Source organism: Astatotilapia calliptera, chromosome 11 (genome assembly GCF_964374335.1).
Source record: "Astatotilapia calliptera chromosome 11, fAstCal68.1, whole genome shotgun sequence".
Classification (NCBI taxonomy): Eukaryota; Metazoa; Chordata; class Actinopteri; order Cichliformes; family Cichlidae; genus Astatotilapia; species Astatotilapia calliptera.
Window position 1 is genome coordinate 19605155 of NC_137432.1, and position 19905 is coordinate 19625059.

The 19905-nt window shown below is 37.9% G+C and overlaps 4 protein-coding genes across 4 annotated transcripts; 3 read left to right on the top strand and 1 right to left on the bottom strand.

Moving 5' to 3' along the window:
• The first annotated feature begins 1225 nt into the window (after window positions 1-1225).
• tyrobp (transmembrane immune signaling adaptor TYROBP) lies at window positions 1226-2416 on the top strand. Its single transcript, XM_026183872.2, has 5 exons — window positions 1226-1441; window positions 1554-1574; window positions 1668-1811; window positions 1912-1979; window positions 2101-2416. Exons 1-5 carry the CDS (start codon window positions 1405-1407, stop codon window positions 2155-2157), a joined length of 327 nt encoding a protein of 108 aa, XP_026039657.1. The 5' UTR covers window positions 1226-1404; the 3' UTR covers window positions 2158-2416.
• A 53-nt stretch (window positions 2417-2469) lies between these two features.
• Window positions 2470-4757, bottom strand: LOC113032535 (uncharacterized). Its single transcript, XM_026185509.2, has 11 exons — window positions 4686-4757; window positions 4485-4546; window positions 4363-4401; window positions 4234-4281; window positions 4034-4081; window positions 3852-3902; window positions 3725-3763; window positions 3218-3616; window positions 3095-3133; window positions 2922-2993; window positions 2470-2725 (listed from the first exon to the last, which is right to left on the bottom strand). The coding sequence occupies exons 1-10, from the start codon at window positions 4691-4693 to the stop codon at window positions 2935-2937; spliced, it is 792 nt and encodes a 263-aa protein (XP_026041294.1). The 5' UTR covers window positions 4694-4757; the 3' UTR covers window positions 2470-2725; window positions 2922-2934.
• Window positions 4758-6706: 1949 nt separating this feature from the next.
• Window positions 6707-13178, top strand: LOC113032461 (casein kinase II subunit alpha-like). Its single transcript, XM_026185396.2, has 15 exons — window positions 6707-6835; window positions 7558-7649; window positions 7976-8052; window positions 8253-8381; window positions 8476-8587; window positions 8682-8783; window positions 8874-8924; window positions 9028-9087; window positions 9200-9283; window positions 9383-9493; window positions 9608-9709; window positions 11114-11214; window positions 11306-11454; window positions 11551-11640; window positions 12326-13178. Exons 4-15 carry the CDS (start codon window positions 8281-8283, stop codon window positions 12439-12441), a joined length of 1179 nt encoding a protein of 392 aa, XP_026041181.1. The 5' UTR covers window positions 6707-6835; window positions 7558-7649; window positions 7976-8052; window positions 8253-8280; the 3' UTR covers window positions 12442-13178.
• A 3011-nt stretch (window positions 13179-16189) lies between these two features.
• Window positions 16190-19851, top strand: LOC113031860 (serum paraoxonase/arylesterase 2-like). Its single transcript, XM_026184332.2, has 9 exons — window positions 16190-16340; window positions 16427-16497; window positions 16587-16642; window positions 16814-16976; window positions 17372-17498; window positions 17672-17875; window positions 17962-18043; window positions 18876-19004; window positions 19119-19851. The coding sequence occupies exons 1-9, from the start codon at window positions 16264-16266 to the stop codon at window positions 19278-19280; spliced, it is 1071 nt and encodes a 356-aa protein (XP_026040117.1). The 5' UTR covers window positions 16190-16263; the 3' UTR covers window positions 19281-19851.
• Window positions 19852-19905: the final 54 nt, after the last annotated feature.

Below are 19905 nucleotides of genomic sequence, written 5' to 3' on the forward strand. Positions count from 1 at the left end.
CATGTTTGGACCTGGACTCTGGAAGCATTACTAAGGACCGCTGATGGACAGCGCTGCTACGGGGATCGGCTGAGAAGACCAAACCCCAAGTATGCACCAGGGCTTGCTGCCAGAGGCATTCCTCTCAAATCACGCAAGCTAGCTCCATGCTATATTGGATCATATTAAGTCAACACCTCCATGTTTTGCTCACCTCCCATCCATTGACAGCAATCAGCGAGGCAATAGCTAAGCGCAGTCATCCACTCTCCGCCAGTTTGTCAGCTACCTCATGGTGGTAACCAGGCCTCATTGCTTCGTATCTTTATGTCTATGCTCTTTACTTGCCTTGATTTCCTTGTGCCTTCAGTTTCTGACATGACACCGCGTAACTCGTGTGCAGCTCAAGTTTTGGCTACCCTCCTCAGAGCTCCATGCTCTCCTCCTGCAAATAAGACCGCAAATTCAGTGTTCACCTTTTCCCCAGTAATTGCTCTCCCCACTCAACACCTAACTTAGTTCTCCCTCTGTTTCAATGCCTTCATGTTAGACACTCACACTATGTTCTTAAATCTGTAAAGTGAAAGTAAATACAAAACTTCAAGGATGTTTCACTGATAATTATCAGAAACAGTCAAAATGCTTGAATTTGTCTTGCAAAATAGTGATACTGAAAACATGAAAAACACAAGTCTTGTTTTAATGTTCATACACTCACTGATTCTGAATTTGTGCTCAATATATCACTGGGTGTCCTGAAACGCAGCACCCAGTTGCTACTAACCCTCTTAATTACTACGGGAACAGTAATGTGTATATTTGGTTAAATGTGGGAATCTGCTTGACAATAACAGTGAAGCTTTCATTTTTACAGACAGTACACCCGACTTATAGATAAACCGGTGGTTTTAAAGCGGCTCAGAGACTAGGTAGCTCTTACTGTGGCCAACCGCTCGCACTAAACCACAGGTCATGCGGAAACGCTCTATACAGAGATACCATCACACGTATTTCTGCAGAAACTGAAGGTGTAATGAAACTGACCTCACACAGCTCCTTATCTTTGCCTAGCCTAGATTTTATTTTTATGAAAACATCGCTAAAAATTAAAATTAAAATAAATTAAAGGATTAAAGTCAAATATTTTCTTTTTATAGAGCAGCATTCCTCACAGAAATGTGGCAAAAACAGAACCACCAGCTTCCTCTTCTCTGAGTGGACTCACTTCTCCTCCTGCTATCAGAGTCATATGCTCACGAATCCTGACACCCTGACAACGCTCCCTGTGGACAGCCCTTTACCAGAGAACCCTTCTACCTTTCGATATCTAGGTGCGAGAGCCTAGCGAAAGAGAACAGAAGGACCGGAGGCTCTCACCCTCCTTGTCTCATTTCCTCTTAGACCAGAAACCAAAAACTTTAGAAGATGTCTGATGCTCTCTGTATTGTGGGTTCGTTGTTTGGTGAGTAGCGTATACTTTGGTTTTGAACATCTATAGCAATGGTAGCAAAGGAACACAGGACTACCCTCGATTCTTTTTATAACCTGAGGTTCGTTTATTCTTTTTCTCGCAGGCTCATCAGAAGGACAGCAAGGTATCTAGCTTCAACTCTTTGCTCGTGTATGATGTGTGTGTTTGGCTTTTGTATTTCAATCATATGTTGTTGGGGGTTTTTTTGTTTTAACAGAATGTGGTTCCTGTTACCTGATAAACATGGAATCTGTAATAGGCATTATTGCCTCTGACATCATCTTGACCATCTTCATCACTATTTCTGTATTTTGCTTTGCAACTCATCAGAGGAGAAAGAGGGAATGGGAATCACACAGTGGTGAGCACTGTATTCGTGTGCCTTTCTTTACATGTGTATGTTTGCCTAGTGGTGTTATGCCAAATGGGCATTAACCTGACACTTCTAAATCTCCTATCAGGCAAAAGAAGTGTACCATCATCAATTTCAAAGAAAATGGCAACAGAGGTCACAGAATCTCCATACCAGGTGATGTATAGACTCTTTTAAAAATAAAAAATGACTAACTAAAAACACACTTGAAACAAAACAATACATATAATGTATATTATACGTATTACAATGATGCATTGATTTGACTTTTCTGTAGGAGTTACATGGAGTCCAGTCAGATGTTTACAGTGAACTTCGGCACTATAGGAAATGACTGAATAACATAAAAAGTATCAAAGTGCTGACAGTGTCCTGTTTGTAATTAGCTCCACAATGTAAAATATAAACTAAGATTTGTCACATTTACTCGCAAATAATTTGTTTATTCTGCATTAATTGATTGATGTTGTATTCAGTGAGTACTGCCTGGCACTAAATGTAATCGTTGCTGCTTCACGTTCCTGTTTTAGGCTGTTTTATGATATGTATTTGTATCTAACTAATAATAAATGAAACTACATTTTAAAACCAGATTTTTGGCTCAGACAGATCCTGTCAAGTCTTCAAAAGTAATTGCATTGCTTCATTTATGATTTAATTGATGTTGGCTTTATTTTCATCACACTCTGACAGCTTACACCAACACACCCAGCACAGGTTAAATCAAAACATATTTATTTTTTACATTTGTTTGTTTGATCAGAGAACAAAAACGTGTGCTGAAAATCTAATTTTGGATAGAAAAAGTCCCTGCAGTATCCGGATGTGGAAGCAAACTGTCTTAAGTTGAGTCTCCTGAGTCAACAGACAGTGATCCGTGATTCATAAGGAAGACATGCAATCTGAAAATAGAGAGGAAAAATGTTAAAACTGCAATCAGAACATGTGGAACACAAGCCAGATATAGAAAACTGGTTCATCTTAAGTGAAGGAAATGTGAGGAATTAAGTCGGGCAATGTGGCATCAGTGGTTTTCTAAGTCAGGTTGGTTACTTGGAGTTATACTTGAAATGTGATTCAAATCCAGAGGAAACTGACCTCTGTGTGCTCATCAAACGACATGGCTCTTGGATGGAATGGGCCAGCTGCTGGGCCTGTGCTCTTGTGGGACTAAAGCAAAGAAAAGATAGGATCACAAACACTGATATAACCCTCTGGAAACAGTCACTGTGTGCATTACATTAGTAATTAAGAGAACAACAAATTCTTACCAACTGGATAGGTTTCAGAGCTCATATATTCTCTGGTTTCTGTGGGAATATTAACAATTGTATAGCTTTTTTATTTCTCACAGCATAACTCCTGGAAATATGTCATACAGAATATGGTCTTACCATCATAGTCCGTTTGTTTATTGGTGCTGACTCCAGCCAGGCTGTCACTGCTGTCTTCCAAACTACCCCAATTTGGCCTTTCTCTGATTTGGCCATGGACCAACATACCACTCATCCCATTAACTTTTCCTCGTGTGGCCCACCTTTGGAGATTGGTGCTTTGACCGCCACCCTCCCAAGCATTTGTTATCCCTCCTTCCTCACTGTCTCTGCTTGCTTGGAGTTCTCCTTGAATCAAACTATGCTCCCTGCTCCCATGGTCCTGAACCAGGCTGCTGGTCATATCCATCGCTGCCATACCGTCTTTGCCCACTACAGTCACCTTCCTTGACGGAGCCTCATTTTTTGCCACAGCTCCAGGAATCATGATCTCATCGCTGTCAAGGTCTTTGGATACATCTAGGAAGAATGGAAGTCATTGCTATGCCATCTGAATCACCACATTCACCGCACTGATACAGACAGTTTGATTCAATTGGCTAATAATTTTGATTAAAAGCACTGCACCTCTGCTTTCATCTCCATTTTTGTCAAACGCATCAGGTTCTGAAATATTAGAAAATGTCTTTGTTTACTGATATTGCATTACATTCTTTTTTACTAAATTTGCACATCATCCAAATTGCTCACGTACCTGAACATCTGTTGGTTTCAGAGCTCTCTGTAGATTTGGCATCTGACATATCTGTGAATGAATTTTTAGCCATTTATTGAAAAAGTAATTGTGCTTTTTTGTTTGTTTGAGTTCTTTTGTTTTGTTCAGTGTGTTTTTAGATGCTCTTTAAAAATGAAAAAGGAAACAACAAAAAAGTGTACCGTCTGAGTCTTGCTCATTCACAGTGCCACATAGAGTGGTCCTTTGTGCTGCATTAAACAAGTAAAAGTAAACAACAAAAACAGCACGATTACTAGAAATGTTTCTGTTCTCTTTAATGCACTCAGGATTTTTTTTATAGAGAACCAAAAGTAATTTGAGGATGTGAGTACATCTGAAAGCTACATTTGGAAGCACTGACCTGTGACGGCTGCAGGTGTGGTCCTTTCTGTAGTAAGTGCTAGTGCATCTACAAATTTGCAATGAACAAGTCTTGTGATCATTTCAAACAATGGTACAAGCATTGTTTAGCGACATGAATAGTTCTTACCATGTAGAAAGCTTAACACATCTTCTTTTGGGGATTGCCCTGTTAGACAGATTTGAATTTTATTACAAAATTAACAGTTTCCTGAACAATATTTAATTATTTACTCTCTTTCAATGGTTTACCTTTGATAGAAGCTGCCACCACCATATCTGCAAACGGAAGCAGGAGCAGGCAACACAAGAGGCTGAAAAAATTATTCAAGATTTCAGTTAGAAAATATATACTTATATCAAAACTAATGCAATATCTCATTTGTGGCTAGTACATGAAAGTAGCTTTAATTACAGAAGTTTAAAATGCAAAATAAATCCATCCAGACTTACATCTTCATTGCTGACTTTGGGTCCTGGGTCTGTCCACTGTTGGTCAGTAAGGGTGCAGTTAGGTGGCTTTTATGTGCTGCTGCTTTGTCTCACTTTGTGACCTTTAATAGGCCTTGCCTTAGTTAATTATAGATTCTCACAAGAAGTATCAAATTGAGTTTTAGTCAAAGACTGTTTCTTTGTGTTGAACAGTGCGTGAATGGCACGTAGAGGAGCAACAATTAGGTTAAAGGCTCTGATATGTTTACAAAGGCCTATTCATTTCAGTTCAGTATGACAACAATCATTCTTAACATTCACAGAAGCCACTGGTCTTCCCCTCATTTATGTGTTAATTACAGGTGGCTGGTTTTTTTTTTTTTTTTCAGAGAAATGCCCCTGAGGCTATTCTATGGCCACAGAACATGTATTGTTTCTCCATTGTCCATTTATTCATTGTGGTTCTACAAATGTCATGAAGAGTGCAAGATTTCAGGTGAATCTATTTAGATTGCAATTTCATATATATCCCTTCTTTCTCTAGTTCTACAGTACAACCACAATGATATTAAAAGCATGAAAATTATGTAAATCACATTTAACCCTTATTGTTCATAATCTATATGCTTTCACATTATGATTCAGATCAATTTTGAATTCATAGTAAAAGTTTACAACAAATTTTGAACAACAGATCAGATCAATTTAGAATATATACAAAACCTGTTCTGCATTAATAAATGAATGATTTATCCTTAAATATTGTTTCACAGATGATCAATATTTATTCAATGTTAATGAACACTTAGAGCAAAAGAATGCTTATTGCAAACTTGTCTGTGCATTCAAAGCAGCAATAAAAGGTCAATCACACACATGCCATTATAATCTTGTTCTGCCGCATTCCCTCCTTTAATCTCTGTTTCAATAGTTCAGAATAGATGGATTACAGTTTGTTTATTGTTAGATATTCTCACATGTGTTATCTGCTGGTACACACATTTATATTTAGTATAGCTTTAATGATCACTCGTCTTACTATAATTCACACTTTAACTATACATTTATACAGAACTTTATTCCATACACTTTAAGTATTTTATCTTCTTCATATTGACTGCAAATTCAAAATCCCCAATTAACCTGACAGTCTTTGGACTGTGGGGGAAAAAACCCCACTCTAGATACACTGAAGTAGATCAAGCATGCAAATTCCACACAGAGATGCCACAGCAAGCATATGAACCAGGAACCTTTTTGCACTGAGGCAACAGTGTTAACCAGTCTACCACTATGCCCACCTTATTTCAGACCTCATACCTCTGTTACTTATGATCATTCCCCCTGATGTTTTACTATGATGCTGTTTGGCGATTCCACCGTGATCCTTCAAAGACCAATAGGTTCCTTTGTCTGCAGAAACCTGGGCAAATGTGGAGGAAACACTGACTATTCATGTGATAGATAAACATGGCATGTACATTTTCACAGTTTCAAAATTCCCTACTACACATTTTCCTTGATTTGACGCACATTAGTGGACCTAAAAAAAAATCTCAATGAATGAAGGTCATATTTGAGTTTTATTTTCGTGTATTTTGGGTCACTTTAAGAAAAGTAATCAAATTTCAACCTTAAATGATTACATTTATTATTTAGGTATTTTCCCGATGTCAGATGTGAAAATAACAGTACTGAATTAAGTAAACCGTTTGTGATGCTCAGATAAATATAGGCATAGGCCTTGCTTAAACCCACACAGGGGAAATTCACTTGTTACAAAAGCACAAGGTACAGGAAGAAAAAATGAATTAGAGATATATTAGAAGAAAAAAAAAAATAGAAACAAAATAGAAACAAGAAAGCCAAAATACAATATTATGCACACAGTAATACATTTATTTATATTCATACATTTACTTGTTTTTAACAGATGGGATGTTTTAGTCTACTTGTGGAACCGAACACTGAGTTTTAAATAAACTAAAAAGCTTTAACTACAGAGACGTCCGGATCAAAGTTTCCTCCTCTAGCGAGACCTGTTGGTGGCAGACTGAGTTACAGTCTCCCTATGAAAAGGAAAAGAGAGAGCGCCCCCTGCAGGAGAGGCTGTTCGCACTAAGCTCTTGATCTCGAGCATCGCCATATTGACGTCCCAACAACGCTGAGAGGTAATCGGGTTATTTAATCGCAAATATTCGTTGGTTTAGAGCTATTTGTGGGTGCTATGCACACGAGGAAAGGCTATGGATAAGTAACACAGCCGCGACGCCATTCTGCTGTTCGATCACAGTGATTCAAGGGTGTTTTTTCAAGGCGTTGTCAGCCAGTTGCCTCGCCAGCCAAGCTGGCTATTCACTCCCCTAGCTTGTTAGCTTAGCACTTTTTAGCTTTAAGAAATATATTTTTTCGAAGCTTTTTGTGAAGTTCCACTTTAATAATGGGCAATTGGGAAGTCGTTTTACTACTTTAACGCAGAATTATTATTTTCTTTCCGTTACAGACCCATAGTGTGGTCGAGAGCTTGTTGTGACTTTGTACCCGGCTTTTTTTTTTTACTCTGCAGTTGGCGAAGCTAATGCTAACTAGCATGTAAGCCAGCTGCCCGGCTATCTCTTAGCTCCACAGTAGGCCTTGTGGGGCCACAGAAGGCTTGTGCGCACATTTCACCTCTTCATCAAAGTATTAAACGGGCAAACTGGCTCCAGCTAAACGCGTGTCTCGTAGCAGATAGATCATTTGTCGACTGGATGCTCTTCGTGTGCTCGTAAATTTGACATAACCTTAATAACGTTATATAGTGGTTGGCGTACGTTGGCTAGCACACTGCTCGTGTTTTCCTGATTGATACTGTTGATTTTAATTGACCTACATTTCTGCCCCGTTTCAACAGGAGATACTGGCTTGGTGTAGCCCCCAGTGATGACTGTATTGAACCCCGTACCTCCTGATTAGACTGGTTGGATGCCCCCATTTAACATTCAGGTTGCTCCATTTTATACGCCAGCACATTTCCACACACTAGACATCCCCGGGCTATCCTTAGTTTTGTTTAAACGTGTCTGTTTTACTTTAAAATTGCTCTGTTTTACTTAAGATATTATTACTGCTCTTCTGTAGCGTGTGGGGAATATTCACATTTTTCTTTTGAAAGTTTTAATCAGGCTACCATTGAGTCTAAATATGTCTTAAACTTTTTGCTACACATTGCTCATCATTTCTTCCTGTAATATTTAATAAATGCCAAGAACTGGTATGGTTTTTAACAATATATATATGTGTATATTTTTTTTGTCTGTTTTCCTATGTAGCTTACTTACCGTAGAGGCATTTCAGCCAACTTTGTTTCAGTTCACCTTTCACCATTGTCCTGGAGGAAACCTCCCAGGTATGCTGTGCTGTCTTATATTTCAATATTTGGCCAACATTTTATATACAAGGCTGTTTATAACAGTTGGAATGCTAAACCAGTACTCAAAAATGCTTATGTAACCATCAGTATGTATTTGTCTTGCACATTTGTGCCCCTGTGATTTTAATAGAGCTTTATTGTATAATATCATTTGTCCTTTTTCTGTCTCATCTCAGGAGATTTAGAGAAGACCCTTTGTAGAATATGTCTGGCCCTGTTCCAAGCCGCTCTCGAGTTTACCCTGATGTAAACACACAGAGACCTCGGGAATACTGGGACTATGAGTCCCATGTTGTTGAATGGGGGTAAGGAAAAGGGGTTATTGTTGGTGACCTTGGTTTAGTTTTGTTTTTTTTCCTTAGGTTTTTAACTCTGACTTTTAAAAAAAATTTTCCCCAGCAACCAAGACGACTATCAGCTAGTCAGAAAACTAGGGAGAGGCAAATATAGTGAAGTGTTTGAAGCCATAAACATCACAAACAATGAAAAAGTGGTCGTCAAAATACTGAAGGTATGGATGTTTATCGATTGATTGTTGGTGGATTTCACCTTGTCACTTCAGTTGAGATTTTATAAGCCTCATGAGACCTCGTCCCTGTCCATAGCCTGTCAAGAAAAAGAAAATCAAGAGAGAAATAAAGATCCTGGAGAATTTGAGGGGTGGTCCAAATATCATCTCACTGTTAGATATCGTCAAGGACCCTGTGGTAATGTTCTGTTTTTCTACTTAAAATAATTCGAGGCTTTTAAACGCGAAAGACTTTTTGCAAAAACACACATTTCCCTTTTTCTTTTAGTCACGGACCCCAGCTCTGGTGTTTGAACATGTCAACAACACAGACTTCAAGGTAATGATGTTGTGTTTTTGTGGACTGCTAATTTTGAAATGTTAATCTTACTATTTTTTCCCCAAACTGCCTATAATTTGTTTTGTTTTTTATTCTTTTACAGCAATTGTATCAAACTCTGTCCGACTTTGACATACGGTTCTACATGTACGAAATCTTAAAGGTAAGCAGTTTTTCGTACATGTGGATTGCACCAGCTGTTCTGTTATATTGGAAACGTTAGATCAATATATATCTTTTTATTTATTTATTTTTAAAAAATTTTTTAATGGCAGGCTCTGGATTACTGCCACAGTATGGGAATTATGCACAGAGACGTCAAGCCACACAATGTAATGATTGATCATGAACATAGAAAGGTATTGTATTATTATGTTGGCTATTGTCATTATCATTTGCTTAGGCTTGTAGCCCGATACAGTTATTGCAGCATATTCTGACTTGTTCTTCTTGTTCAGCTCCGTCTAATCGATTGGGGTTTGGCTGAATTCTACCATCCAAACCAAGAATACAACGTGAGAGTGGCATCCAGGTACTTCAAAGGACCTGAACTGCTGGTAGACTACCAGGTGAAACTCTTTATATTACTATCTGCATGTAGAGGCAAATAAATGTCTGTGTTCAATATATAATCAAGTCAGGAAGCCACTTCAATCCAGTGCCCGTCTTTATATTATTTGTAGATGTATGACTACAGCTTGGACATGTGGAGTTTGGGTTGCATGCTCGCCAGCATGATCTTCAGGAAGGAACCTTTCTTTCATGGTCATGACAACTATGATCAGGTATGATCTTTTTTTGTTTTTGTTCTTTAAATATAGTCTTGTCAGTGTGGTCAGGGACCTTATGGCCAAAATAGAGCTGCAGAGCTTTTTTTTTTCCCCACAATACAGAGTATTTTTATTTTCTACACAGTCACACTAGTATTCTCAGAGCAGGTGCTGGTGTCATCATAACCTTGTGTGGAAAACCAGCAGCGATTGCTTCAGGGTTTGTTTATTCTTAACTTTGTGCCAGCTTGATGTATTAAATGAACCAGGAAAAAAACAAAGGGTGCAAGCCGTGACGACATATCTAAGGGCGTACGTCATGACACAGTTTAATCCCGTCTATAATGTCAGTTATGTTAGGAGCTTTGCTTATCTACACTAGGACTAAGGTCAAGATGCTAAAGTAGTCCATTAAATTGAAGCCTAGCATCAAGTCCTCTTTATTGTAACTAAATAGTTAGGATCCTTTATTGAACCTCTCTTATAAAACGTTAGTATTCCATATTTGATTATTTGTACATTTTAGCTTTCGATCACCTGCTAATGCAGTTTTCAGTTGTATTTATCAGCATTAATTCATCTAGCATAATTCCATTTCTTGAATTATAATATCAAAATGCAGCGAGCGACAGATGATTCATATCGGTATTTCTTACTTACTGAAACAGTCGTAGCATTTCAAACCAGTTTAAGGGTCACAAGGTTGATTCATATACTTTCAAAGGAAAAGCTATCATAACGATGACTGTGCTACGATCAGTTAATCATTTCTCTAGATGCTCCACCCAGTTGAAGTAAACCACCATCGATAAATAGGAAACCTTTGGTCGTTGCTAATAAAAAAAAATACTGAATCACAGTAAAAGGTTAAATTACACGTTTATTCGCGTGGGCTTTTATTTTCTGGAAATATGTGTGACTGATAAGAAAATCAACCACTGGAACTGTATGGTTTTTTTTTTTTTTTTTTTTGGTTTTTTTTTGTCTTTTTTAATTTTTTTTTTTTTTGGTATGATGTAGCAAATTTTCATTTTTTATTTTTTTATTTTTGTTTTTTTTCTCTCATCATTTTATATTTCAAGTGTTCACTTTGTACTACTTCCACTCTGTGCTCACATGTTTTTGTTTGTTTGGGGTTTTTTTTAAATAAAAATAATGTCTGATTCTTAAATAATTACTATCATCAGGTTTTTAAATTATTTTCCTTTAAGCGTGCTTTGATAAGTTTTATGATTAAAAGCAGAATGAACAGAATGAGTGTCAAACATGCCCAGTCTTAATATAACAAAATGTGTTGTCCTATATTTGTACTCTCCCACCATTAATTATTGGTCTGTACACACCATGGTCAAACAAATGCTTCATGTAATCCAACTGCTTTTTTTATTATTATTAATTGTATTTTTTTTTGTTTTGCAGCTTGTGCGAATTGCAAAAGTACTTGGCACAGAGGACCTGTATGACTACATTGACAAGTACAACATTGAGCTGGATCCACGGTTCAATGACATTCTGGGAAGGTAAAAGATCATAGCTGCTTGTTCATAATAAAGCATCCATTGAGTGTTTTGGCTTATGACTAAATCTCAATGGCCAATTGTTTGCCTCTAGGCATTCCCGCAAAAGGTGGGAAAGGTTTGTGCACAGCGAGAACCAGCACCTAGTCAGTACAGAGGCTCTAGACTTCCTTGACAAACTGCTGCGTTACGACCATCAAGCCCGCCTCACGGCCAGAGAGGCCATGGATCATCCTTACTTCTGTAAGTCTTGTATTTCCTGTCTCTGCATGTATTGCTTTTTTTTTTTTTTTTTTTTTTAAACATTTTGTGGTTGCTTACATACATGTTTGTTCTCAGATCCCATCGTAAAAGATCAGGGAAGGGGGGCCACTCCTGGAGGGATGGCTGCCAGCTCCACTCCAGTCAGCTCCTCAAGTATGATGGCCGGTGAGTAATCTTGTTCAAAGTGGCATGCACTTACAGACAACAGTCTTGCTAGCTGCACGATGCTTTTGCAAAGAATTATCTAGAAGATAGATGACCTCTGTTAGATATCTATAATTAGCCCTTTACTGTAAAGTAGAGATGTGACTTTGTTGACTTTTTTTTTTTTTTTTTTTGAAGGAGCACCTGCTGACAGTGGCTGCAGTTAAAGTTATGCACTGGTGTTAAAAAACATTAATAAAGTACATCACCGTTTAGAGCTGTGATTTTCTGATTAGTAATGTGGCAACATTTCTTATAGATTGCATCAGGTAACTTTGGTACATAATAATATCAGCTGCAGGTGCGTTTAAGGCATGCTCTGCAGGAGTTGCTCATATTTACTTTTCTCAGAATGGCACCTGGACAGCTTCACACTTTTTCCTTTTGAAAATAGAAAAGTTCAGTTGAAACAAATTGAAGCAACCTAACAGCATGCGTGTGTACGAAGATGTGTGCTGATTGTATATTATAACTATGGAACATTTTGAAAACACCTGTATTATTCTAGCTGGCTTGAACTTTGTGATTATGAATATTTTTACTTGTGGTGTAAGATCCAGCCCATCGTGATGCCCGTTCTTTGATCTCCCTCCTTTCTGTAATTGTGCATTTTCTGGGTGATTAATGATCCTTCTTCCTTTCCTAGGCATCACCTCAATGTCCTCCACACAGCCCATGGCTAACATTGCTGGATCACCCGTCATCCCCGCCCCCAACACCCTGGCCACACAAGTCCCTGCGGCCACCGGGGCCCAGCCCTGAAGCCACTTCCTCACCCGTGTTTGTGTCCCACGGCCATGACCCACGTAGCTCTCACTACGACCCAGGGCCATGGCTCCCCCTTTTATGTTGGAAAAATAACAAAGAAGATTTAAATTGCTTTTCACATTCAGTTCTATTTTGACACCTGGACTTGACAGAAATGTATTGTTGCACCTGTCAGAATTATTAGAAATTAATTTGGGTGTGTTACTTGACAATGCTATTGTCTAGAAATCCTAATGAGATGTAGACCTGAAGAGAATGGATAATAAAAATTTATTTTGTATGTTTCAAATATACAGTCTTGCTCTTGAAACTGTTTGACGGGGATCCTGCTGTATTACACTGTGAACCTTTGACACGACTTCACGAAACAAGAGTCAGGAATCTGGCGCGCCCCACCCAACAGCGCTCGCTGGTCGCACACGATGTAACGTGCAGGAGTTGTAGGTGTTTTGAAGTTGTTAGACGCTATCGTTCTTTAATTGGACTTTTTGTAGATATTCTACAGTTACTGTCAGGTTGCATGCACCCAATGCTGAGTTTCACAGGGTCAATAGTTTGCCAATTTTATGTTACTTCACTTCTGTATGTGTATGTATGTGTTCATGTTTGTTTTTTATGAAGTCTCTTACACATGATTTTGATTATAGACAATTTTGTAACTTTTTTGTTTTATGTTGGGAGGGGTCATCACCTACAGAAAACAACTTCAAAAATAAACAATTTAAACAGGGTTTTGCAGGCCCTACATGTTATTGAATATACACCAGTACATCAGGCTGGTCATGTAGGTATGTGTCAATGAATGGAAACACCATAGTCATTGTTTACTGCAAGAAAAGTTTACTTGAATGAATATTTACACCTAATATTAGGTTTCCTTTAGATGGACTAGTGGATATAGGTGTGTTTTTAGAATGTAAGGGTTCGAAATACCTGACGGCAACAAATGAACACATATGTAATCGCTCACACACACCCCTTGAGATTATTTCCATATTATATTTTTCTTATCATTTGTCAGATAAAATTCTCAGAACCAGGTAGAGCTGTTTGAGCTTGTCGAGGACCACGCCCCAGTGCAAGCGTGGAATAAAACAATGAATTAGGCTGGGATTTCTGACTATCGCAGGCCATTCTGTTCATGAAAAAAAAGAAAAAACATCACCAGGCTGCTAATTTTGGAAGCTAACCCCATGTTTTTATAACTGGCAATATCTTATTTTTAATATATGATTATTGTGGCTAAAAGAAGTCACTTTAGTCATAGTTTTGGTAGCTGTTATTAAAAAGAAAAATAGAGAAATAGTCCTTTTTTTCAGTCCAGTTACACTGAAAATGTGAATGAGTGGCGATAGAAGGCTTTTAAATGGTTATCTTCACTACTGGTTCAAAAACAGCCTAATGCTGAAACCTTGCATTGGGAGGAAGGTTGTCCGGATTACAAAAGCAAACATTAGTCTCCAAACTGTGGTGTGAGTGCAGATTTTTCAAAGGCCAGGAAGAGAGAGAAGTTTAGCAAGCCATTAGTGCAGGGAGCATGGAGAAAGAGAGTCACACCTGATTTATGAATTCAGAGGGGTCTGTCAACTCGCTCCTTTTTGCTATGTCACTAGTTAAACTGACACTTCACAGCAGGCCCAAACTATCCTCAGGCTGCTCGGAGGCCACCACTTCCCCCGTGGACCTGAAAACCATAAAAACACTTCTCTACTTCCCTTTACCTACTACAAACCTGCTAAAAGCTATATATGAGATTTATTGAATAGCTGACCTTAAGAAACATTAGTAAAACTATCCAATGCCATAATTATACACAACTCATATTCACATTACTGTTAATTAAGACTTCTGTGTGTTTGCTTGCTTGTTTTTAATTCTGTCTAAAACGTGGGAAGGACCTGCATTCACAGCCCTGATCATGCTGTAACCAACAGCAGCAAACCTGAGAGTGAGTCAGCATGACTTGCATAGTTACCGGCCACTTCATTAGGTACATCTTGCTTGTTCTGGGTTGAGCCCTTTTTTGTCTTAAAATTCTATATGGCATAGGTTCATTAAGGTACTGGAAACATTCCTCAGAGATTTTTGCTTTGTGTTGATGTGAGAGCATCACGCAATTGCTGCAGATTTGTTGGCTGCACATCCGCGATGAGAATCTCCCATTCCATCACATTAAGTTGCTTATTCATTTGAGATCTGGTGACTGTGGAGGCCATGTGAGTACAATGGACTCATTGTCATGTTCAAGAAACTGTTCGGCATGGTTTGAACTTTGTGGCACGGCACGTTATCTGGCTGGAAGCAGCCATCAGACGATGGGCACGCTGTGGTCATAAAGGGATGGACATGGTCAGGTAGGCTGTGCCAGTTAAACAATAATTCGAAATGTGCCAAGCAAACATCCCCCACACCCTTACACCAGCAGCAGCCTGAACCGCCCATACAAGGCAGGATGGATCCATGCTTTCATGTTGATAATGCCATATTCTTTTCAGTTTCATGTGTTATACCAACAACTGATTAACTGCCAGAAATTGTGTTTTTTATGTGTAATCATTTAGCATATTTTAGTAAATAGACTGTAGTCAGCAGGATTTATGAAGAGTTTATATATAAAATAAAGAACGATCTGTTTAATCTTCATCACTCTGTGTGTTTGTAGCTGCATTAGAATCAGTCCAATCTTCTTTTGGCTCATAAGATATCTTTGCAGAATGGTGGGGTTATACTTGTTGCAATTTCTACTGCAATCTTGGCCAGATCTTTCTTGAAAAAGACATTTTTAATGTCAATACACTTTTTAAACCTTCCCCCGTGCATTCAGCAATTTCGGTGACGGAAATTACTTCTTGGGACTGCACCTCTTCTTAGCTCACAGGCGTGGCAGCCAGTAGTGTAGATTTAGCCCATGTGCTTCAGTCTTCAACATGCTGTGTGTTGAGAAATGCTCTTCTGCATACTTTGGCTGAAACAGGCGTTTATTTGAGACATTCTCCTCTGACCATTTTCACCCAAAGAACTGCTCCTCACTGGATAGTTTCTCTTTTACAAACCATCCTCTGTAAACTCTAGCGATGGTTGTGTGGGAAAATCCCAGCAGTTAGTGAAATAATCAGGCCAGCACCAAAAACCATGCCGCTTTCAGCCACTTAGATCACTTTTCTCCATCATTCTGATGCTCCGTTTCAACTTCAGCAGGTCATCTTTACCAGGTCTACATTTCTAAACGCACTGAGTTGCTGCCATGTGACTTGCTCATTAGCTGTTAACAAGGGGTTAAAAATGTGTATCTAATGAAGTGACCAGTGAGTACATATCCCCTTACAGAAAGTGAAATTTACTAAAAGATAATCCCATACAGGTGCACTGGATGTTCCCAGAGGGCTCACAAAGGTACATATTACACACAAAGGTGACTCCATTGCATGTGCAGAGTCAAGAGGCCAAATGTTAATCATGAGGCAACTCTGCTGGTAGAATGTGTTTAGAATATTAGGAACAAACCTGCAGGCTGTGTGCACTTCATGGTCTACTAAGGGCAAAAAATGCAACATCTGTCAACTTTCAAAATACCCAACTTTCATGCGCACAAACAACATAGATCTGTCTTTTAGATGCTAACTCTTTGGATCTACAGCAAATTTACGTGTTTATCAAATTTAGAGATTCACAATGCGATATATATAAGCGATGCATTTCTTATTTCACATGGTAAGAAGCGGTATTTCGGATTGTCATGAATGCAGCATTTCGGGAACGCCCCGCTGTTGCAGTTTTTAAGTCCGTTTGAAAACCTTTCCTCCTCCAGATTTCAAAATGGGAAAGCTCGCATACATTTCACTTTTTGTAGCTGCCTTGTCGGTGCTGTTAGGAGAGAGATTTATCAACCTCAGGTACTACAGATAGCGTTCATGTCGAAGCACTTTTGTGCGCTCGGACTGTTTCAAAATAACTTTTTTTTTTTATGCAAACTCTGCAGGAAAAGGTGCCTTGCTACTAGAGAGATCGTCCCGAAACACCTCCCCAACTGTGTTGCACTCAAAAATCTGGGTAAGCCAACATGCAAGAAAATGCAGCCGATACTTTCATGCAGACTAGAAACCAGAAAAATTAACAATATGTGAATATTGTGCTTTTAGATTATGGATCGGAGGATATAACGATCCTGGAAAACGGGCTTGCCCTTATCAGCACTGTAAGTTGTTTTTGCTGTAAAGCAGCCAAATCTCCACCTCTTAGGTTAACAGTCTTAAAGCCCATAGCAATCGTGTGTAATAAGAATGTTAATAACATCAGGAATTTATAATGTAGCTAGTGTTATTACACTTTGTATAATTACAGTATTTTTCATGCTTTGTGTGTGCAGGGTCTGAAGTTTCCTGGACTGCCTTCCTCAGATGTGCCTGGAAAGATATTTCTGCTTGATCTACAGGATTCTCAGATGAAACCAGTAGAGCTCCGCATGCCAAGGAACTTTGATCTTGACTCTTTCAACCCTCATGGCATCAGTGTATACATCGATCCAAGTGGTAAACAACCCTACAGTTCATATGCGTTTGCACACATCGCATGCAAGTGTCCACAGAATGGCATCTGGAAGGCAAAAAGTCTGATGTCCTCGATTTGAGTAAACTTTGCAATTTATTGCTCAACTTAGGGCACTGAGGACAATGTTTACTTTTTTCTTTTGCTTGTGTGTGCTTGCCAAGCATGTGGTCAAACCTGCTGTGATACTTACAGGTGGTACCATGTAAGTACAGTAAGAATAGCCAGGCTTTTCATGAGTGTGTTTGCAAAGCCTAGTGATAATTTTCTTTTTATTTAATTTCAAGTTCTGCATGCTCCTCAACTTTGACACAGTCACACACACACATGCCTTATAGACATTATTGTTGTTCTCTGCCTTTCTTATTGTTTTTTCCAGATAGCACAGTCTACCTGTTTGTTGTCAATCATCCTCAACAAAAAAGCCAAGTGGAGCTATTCAAGTTTGTGGAGGAGGACCGTGCCCTAGAGCACCTGAAAACCATTAAACATGAACTTCTCTACAGGTAAAGTAATATGACAAATTTCTGTTATAAATGACATTTGAGATTTACTGAATAGTCAGCCTTAAACAATATTTGTGCGACCATCTCATGTCATAATATAGTTCCATACAAATCATGCGCATGTTAATGTATAATAACACGACAAAACATTTTTTGTTTCCTTTCTATTCTAGCGTAAATGATATTGTTGCAGTGGGAGTGGATAGCTTCTATGCAACAAATGATCACTATTTTAACCAAGAAATCCTGAAAGTATTTGTGGAGCCTTTACTGCCTCTGACGTGGGCTAATGTTGTGTACTATAGTACTGAGGAGGTAAAAGTGGTCTCTGAGGGTTATTTCTTTGCAAATGGAATCAACATGTCACCAGACAAAAGGTAAGAATGATCACGAGGCCCTTGCACACGGTTACATATGTTTCAAATATCTGAATGTCTTTATTTTAACGTTCTCTCTTTTATAGGTATATTTATGTCGTAGAATTTTTTGATCAAAAAGTGCACGTGTTGGAGCGGAAAGAAGACAATTCATTGGCCAACGTCAAGGTAGCTAATAAAACTGACTTACCACAACAGTGTGGAATTGCTTTTTTGACAGTTTTTTTAAAAATTTAAATCCATCGAAAAATACTTTGATAATTTATCAACATTTTTTAAATAATATTGCTATATTTACAAAGTCCCTTTCAGTTCTCTTGCCACAAGGGATTCGTGTCTGTGGCTTGAATTGAACTAAGGCTGAACCATAAATTAATTATGGTCATGATAAAATCATTACATAAAAATTCAATTAAAAAAAAAGTGTTTTATTTTTTCTTGTTGTTGTTGTTGTTGTTTTTAATTGAACCTTCTAACTGATTTATTTAAAAATTAATATAAATTTGCATATATGAGTTTTAACTTGAATCATTTTGGCATATCCAGCATTTTTTCCCCAAATTATTGCTTAAAAATTTATTGTGCTATTTATTTAGTCTAAAAAAAAGTCATGTATTAAATATATCTACATTTGGTGTTAAAAGAAAATACAAACGCTGAATATGCTCACTGCAAGTACTTGCAGAGTTAAAGTCTTTTATATATATATATATATATATATATATATATATATATATATATATATATATATATATATGTATATGTGTGTGTGTATATATGTATATGTGTGTGTGTATATATGTATGTGTATATATATATATATATGTGTATGTATATATATATATATATATATATATATATATATATATATATATATATATATATATATATATATATATATATATATATATATATATATATATATATATATATGTATATATATATATATATGTGTGTGTGTGTGTGTGTAATTGCAGTCTTTCGTTTCACATTTAACCAGTCTGTTGCTGTGGGTACACTCTGTGACAACGTCGAGGTTGACCCTGAAAATGGTGACCTTTGGTTAGGCTGTCACCCTAATGCATGGAAGGCTCTCATGTTTGACCCCAAAGACCCACCAGGATCAGAGGTCTGGTGTTTCTTCTTATTTGTGTTTCTTTTCTCACTATATAACAGCACATGCACCCATTTGTAGAGATTGATCTGATTATGTTTAACATCTTATGATTTTGTATGTTTGCAGATCATCCGTATCCAGAATGTTCATTCTGATCAGCCTGTGGTTACACAGGTGTATGCAGACAATGGACATGTGATCATGGGCTCTTCGGTAGCCGCTTCGTATGGAGGGAAGTTGCTCATTGGCTCTGTGTTCCACAAAGCCTTGTGCTGTGATTTACAGTAGACGATGAAAGCAAACACTGCCACTCACTTTAACACATGAGAGGGGAAAAAAAAAATCTAAATTCAGGTGTTTAAAAGGACAAAAAAAAGGGAAAACAAATATTTGTATCTGTTCTCAACTGGGACAGTTTATACTGCACTGCGTTCAGCCTACAAAAGTGGTATTAGACACAGAAATGACTGAACTATCAAGATATTTGCTTCACTGTTAAATAATTGGAACAATTATGAAAATAATGTTTTTAATTTGATAATTTGTGACTGTCTGTATTTGGCTTTAAATAAAAGGTGAAATGTGAACTTTAATAAATATATTTGTTGTGGTTCCACAATGAAGTTGTCCACTGTGTCCCCAGTAAGTAAATGCACATTTGTCAACATGGGGGGGGAATGTTATTTGATCCATCACCCTTTTCACAATCATCCTCACCCCATGAGGCAAGATCTGGCTTGGAGCTCCAGAGCGAGGGCGATTGATGGTCATTTTATATTTCTTCCATCTACAAATAACAACACCAACACTTGTCACCTTCTTGCTGATTGGATGGAATTAAAGAAATTGATTCTGTGGACAGGTGTGCTTTTTGTGATTGATTGCTTGATTGAGTGTTTGTAATCTATGTGCC

Excerpts from the sequence above, each read along its gene's own strand:
- LOC113031860 (XM_026184332.2), top strand. The coding sequence starts at position 16,264 with ATGGGAAAGCTCGCATACATTTCACTTTTTGTAGCTGCCTTGTCGGTG. Across the intron at positions 16,643-16,813 it reads GGCTTGCCCTTATCAGCACT|GGTCTGAAGTTTCCTGGACT; the intron begins GTAAGTTGTTTT and ends TTGTGTGTGCAG. Across the intron at positions 18,044-18,875 it reads ATTCATTGGCCAACGTCAAG|TCTGTTGCTGTGGGTACACT; the intron begins GTAGCTAATAAA and ends ACATTTAACCAG.
- LOC113032535 (XM_026185509.2), bottom strand. Across the intron at positions 3,134-3,217 it reads TAAACAAACGGACTATGATG|AAACCAGAGAATATATGAGC; the intron begins GTAAGACCATAT and ends ATATTCCCACAG. Across the intron at positions 2,994-3,094 it reads CTCTGAAACCTATCCAGTTG|TCCCACAAGAGCACAGGCCC; the intron begins GTAAGAATTTGT and ends TCTTTGCTTTAG.
- LOC113032461 (XM_026185396.2), top strand. The coding sequence starts at position 8,281 with ATGTCTGGCCCTGTTCCAAGCCGCTCTCGAGTTTACCCTGATGTAAAC. Across the intron at positions 9,710-11,113 it reads GTCATGACAACTATGATCAG|CTTGTGCGAATTGCAAAAGT; the intron begins GTATGATCTTTT and ends TTTGTTTTGCAG. Across the intron at positions 11,641-12,325 it reads CTCCTCAAGTATGATGGCCG|GCATCACCTCAATGTCCTCC; the intron begins GTGAGTAATCTT and ends TTCCTTTCCTAG.
- tyrobp (XM_026183872.2), top strand. The coding sequence starts at position 1,405 with ATGTCTGATGCTCTCTGTATTGTGGGTTCGTTGTTTG. Across the intron at positions 1,812-1,911 it reads GGAATGGGAATCACACAGTG|GCAAAAGAAGTGTACCATCA; the intron begins GTGAGCACTGTA and ends ATCTCCTATCAG. Across the intron at positions 1,980-2,100 it reads TCACAGAATCTCCATACCAG|GAGTTACATGGAGTCCAGTC; the intron begins GTGATGTATAGA and ends ACTTTTCTGTAG.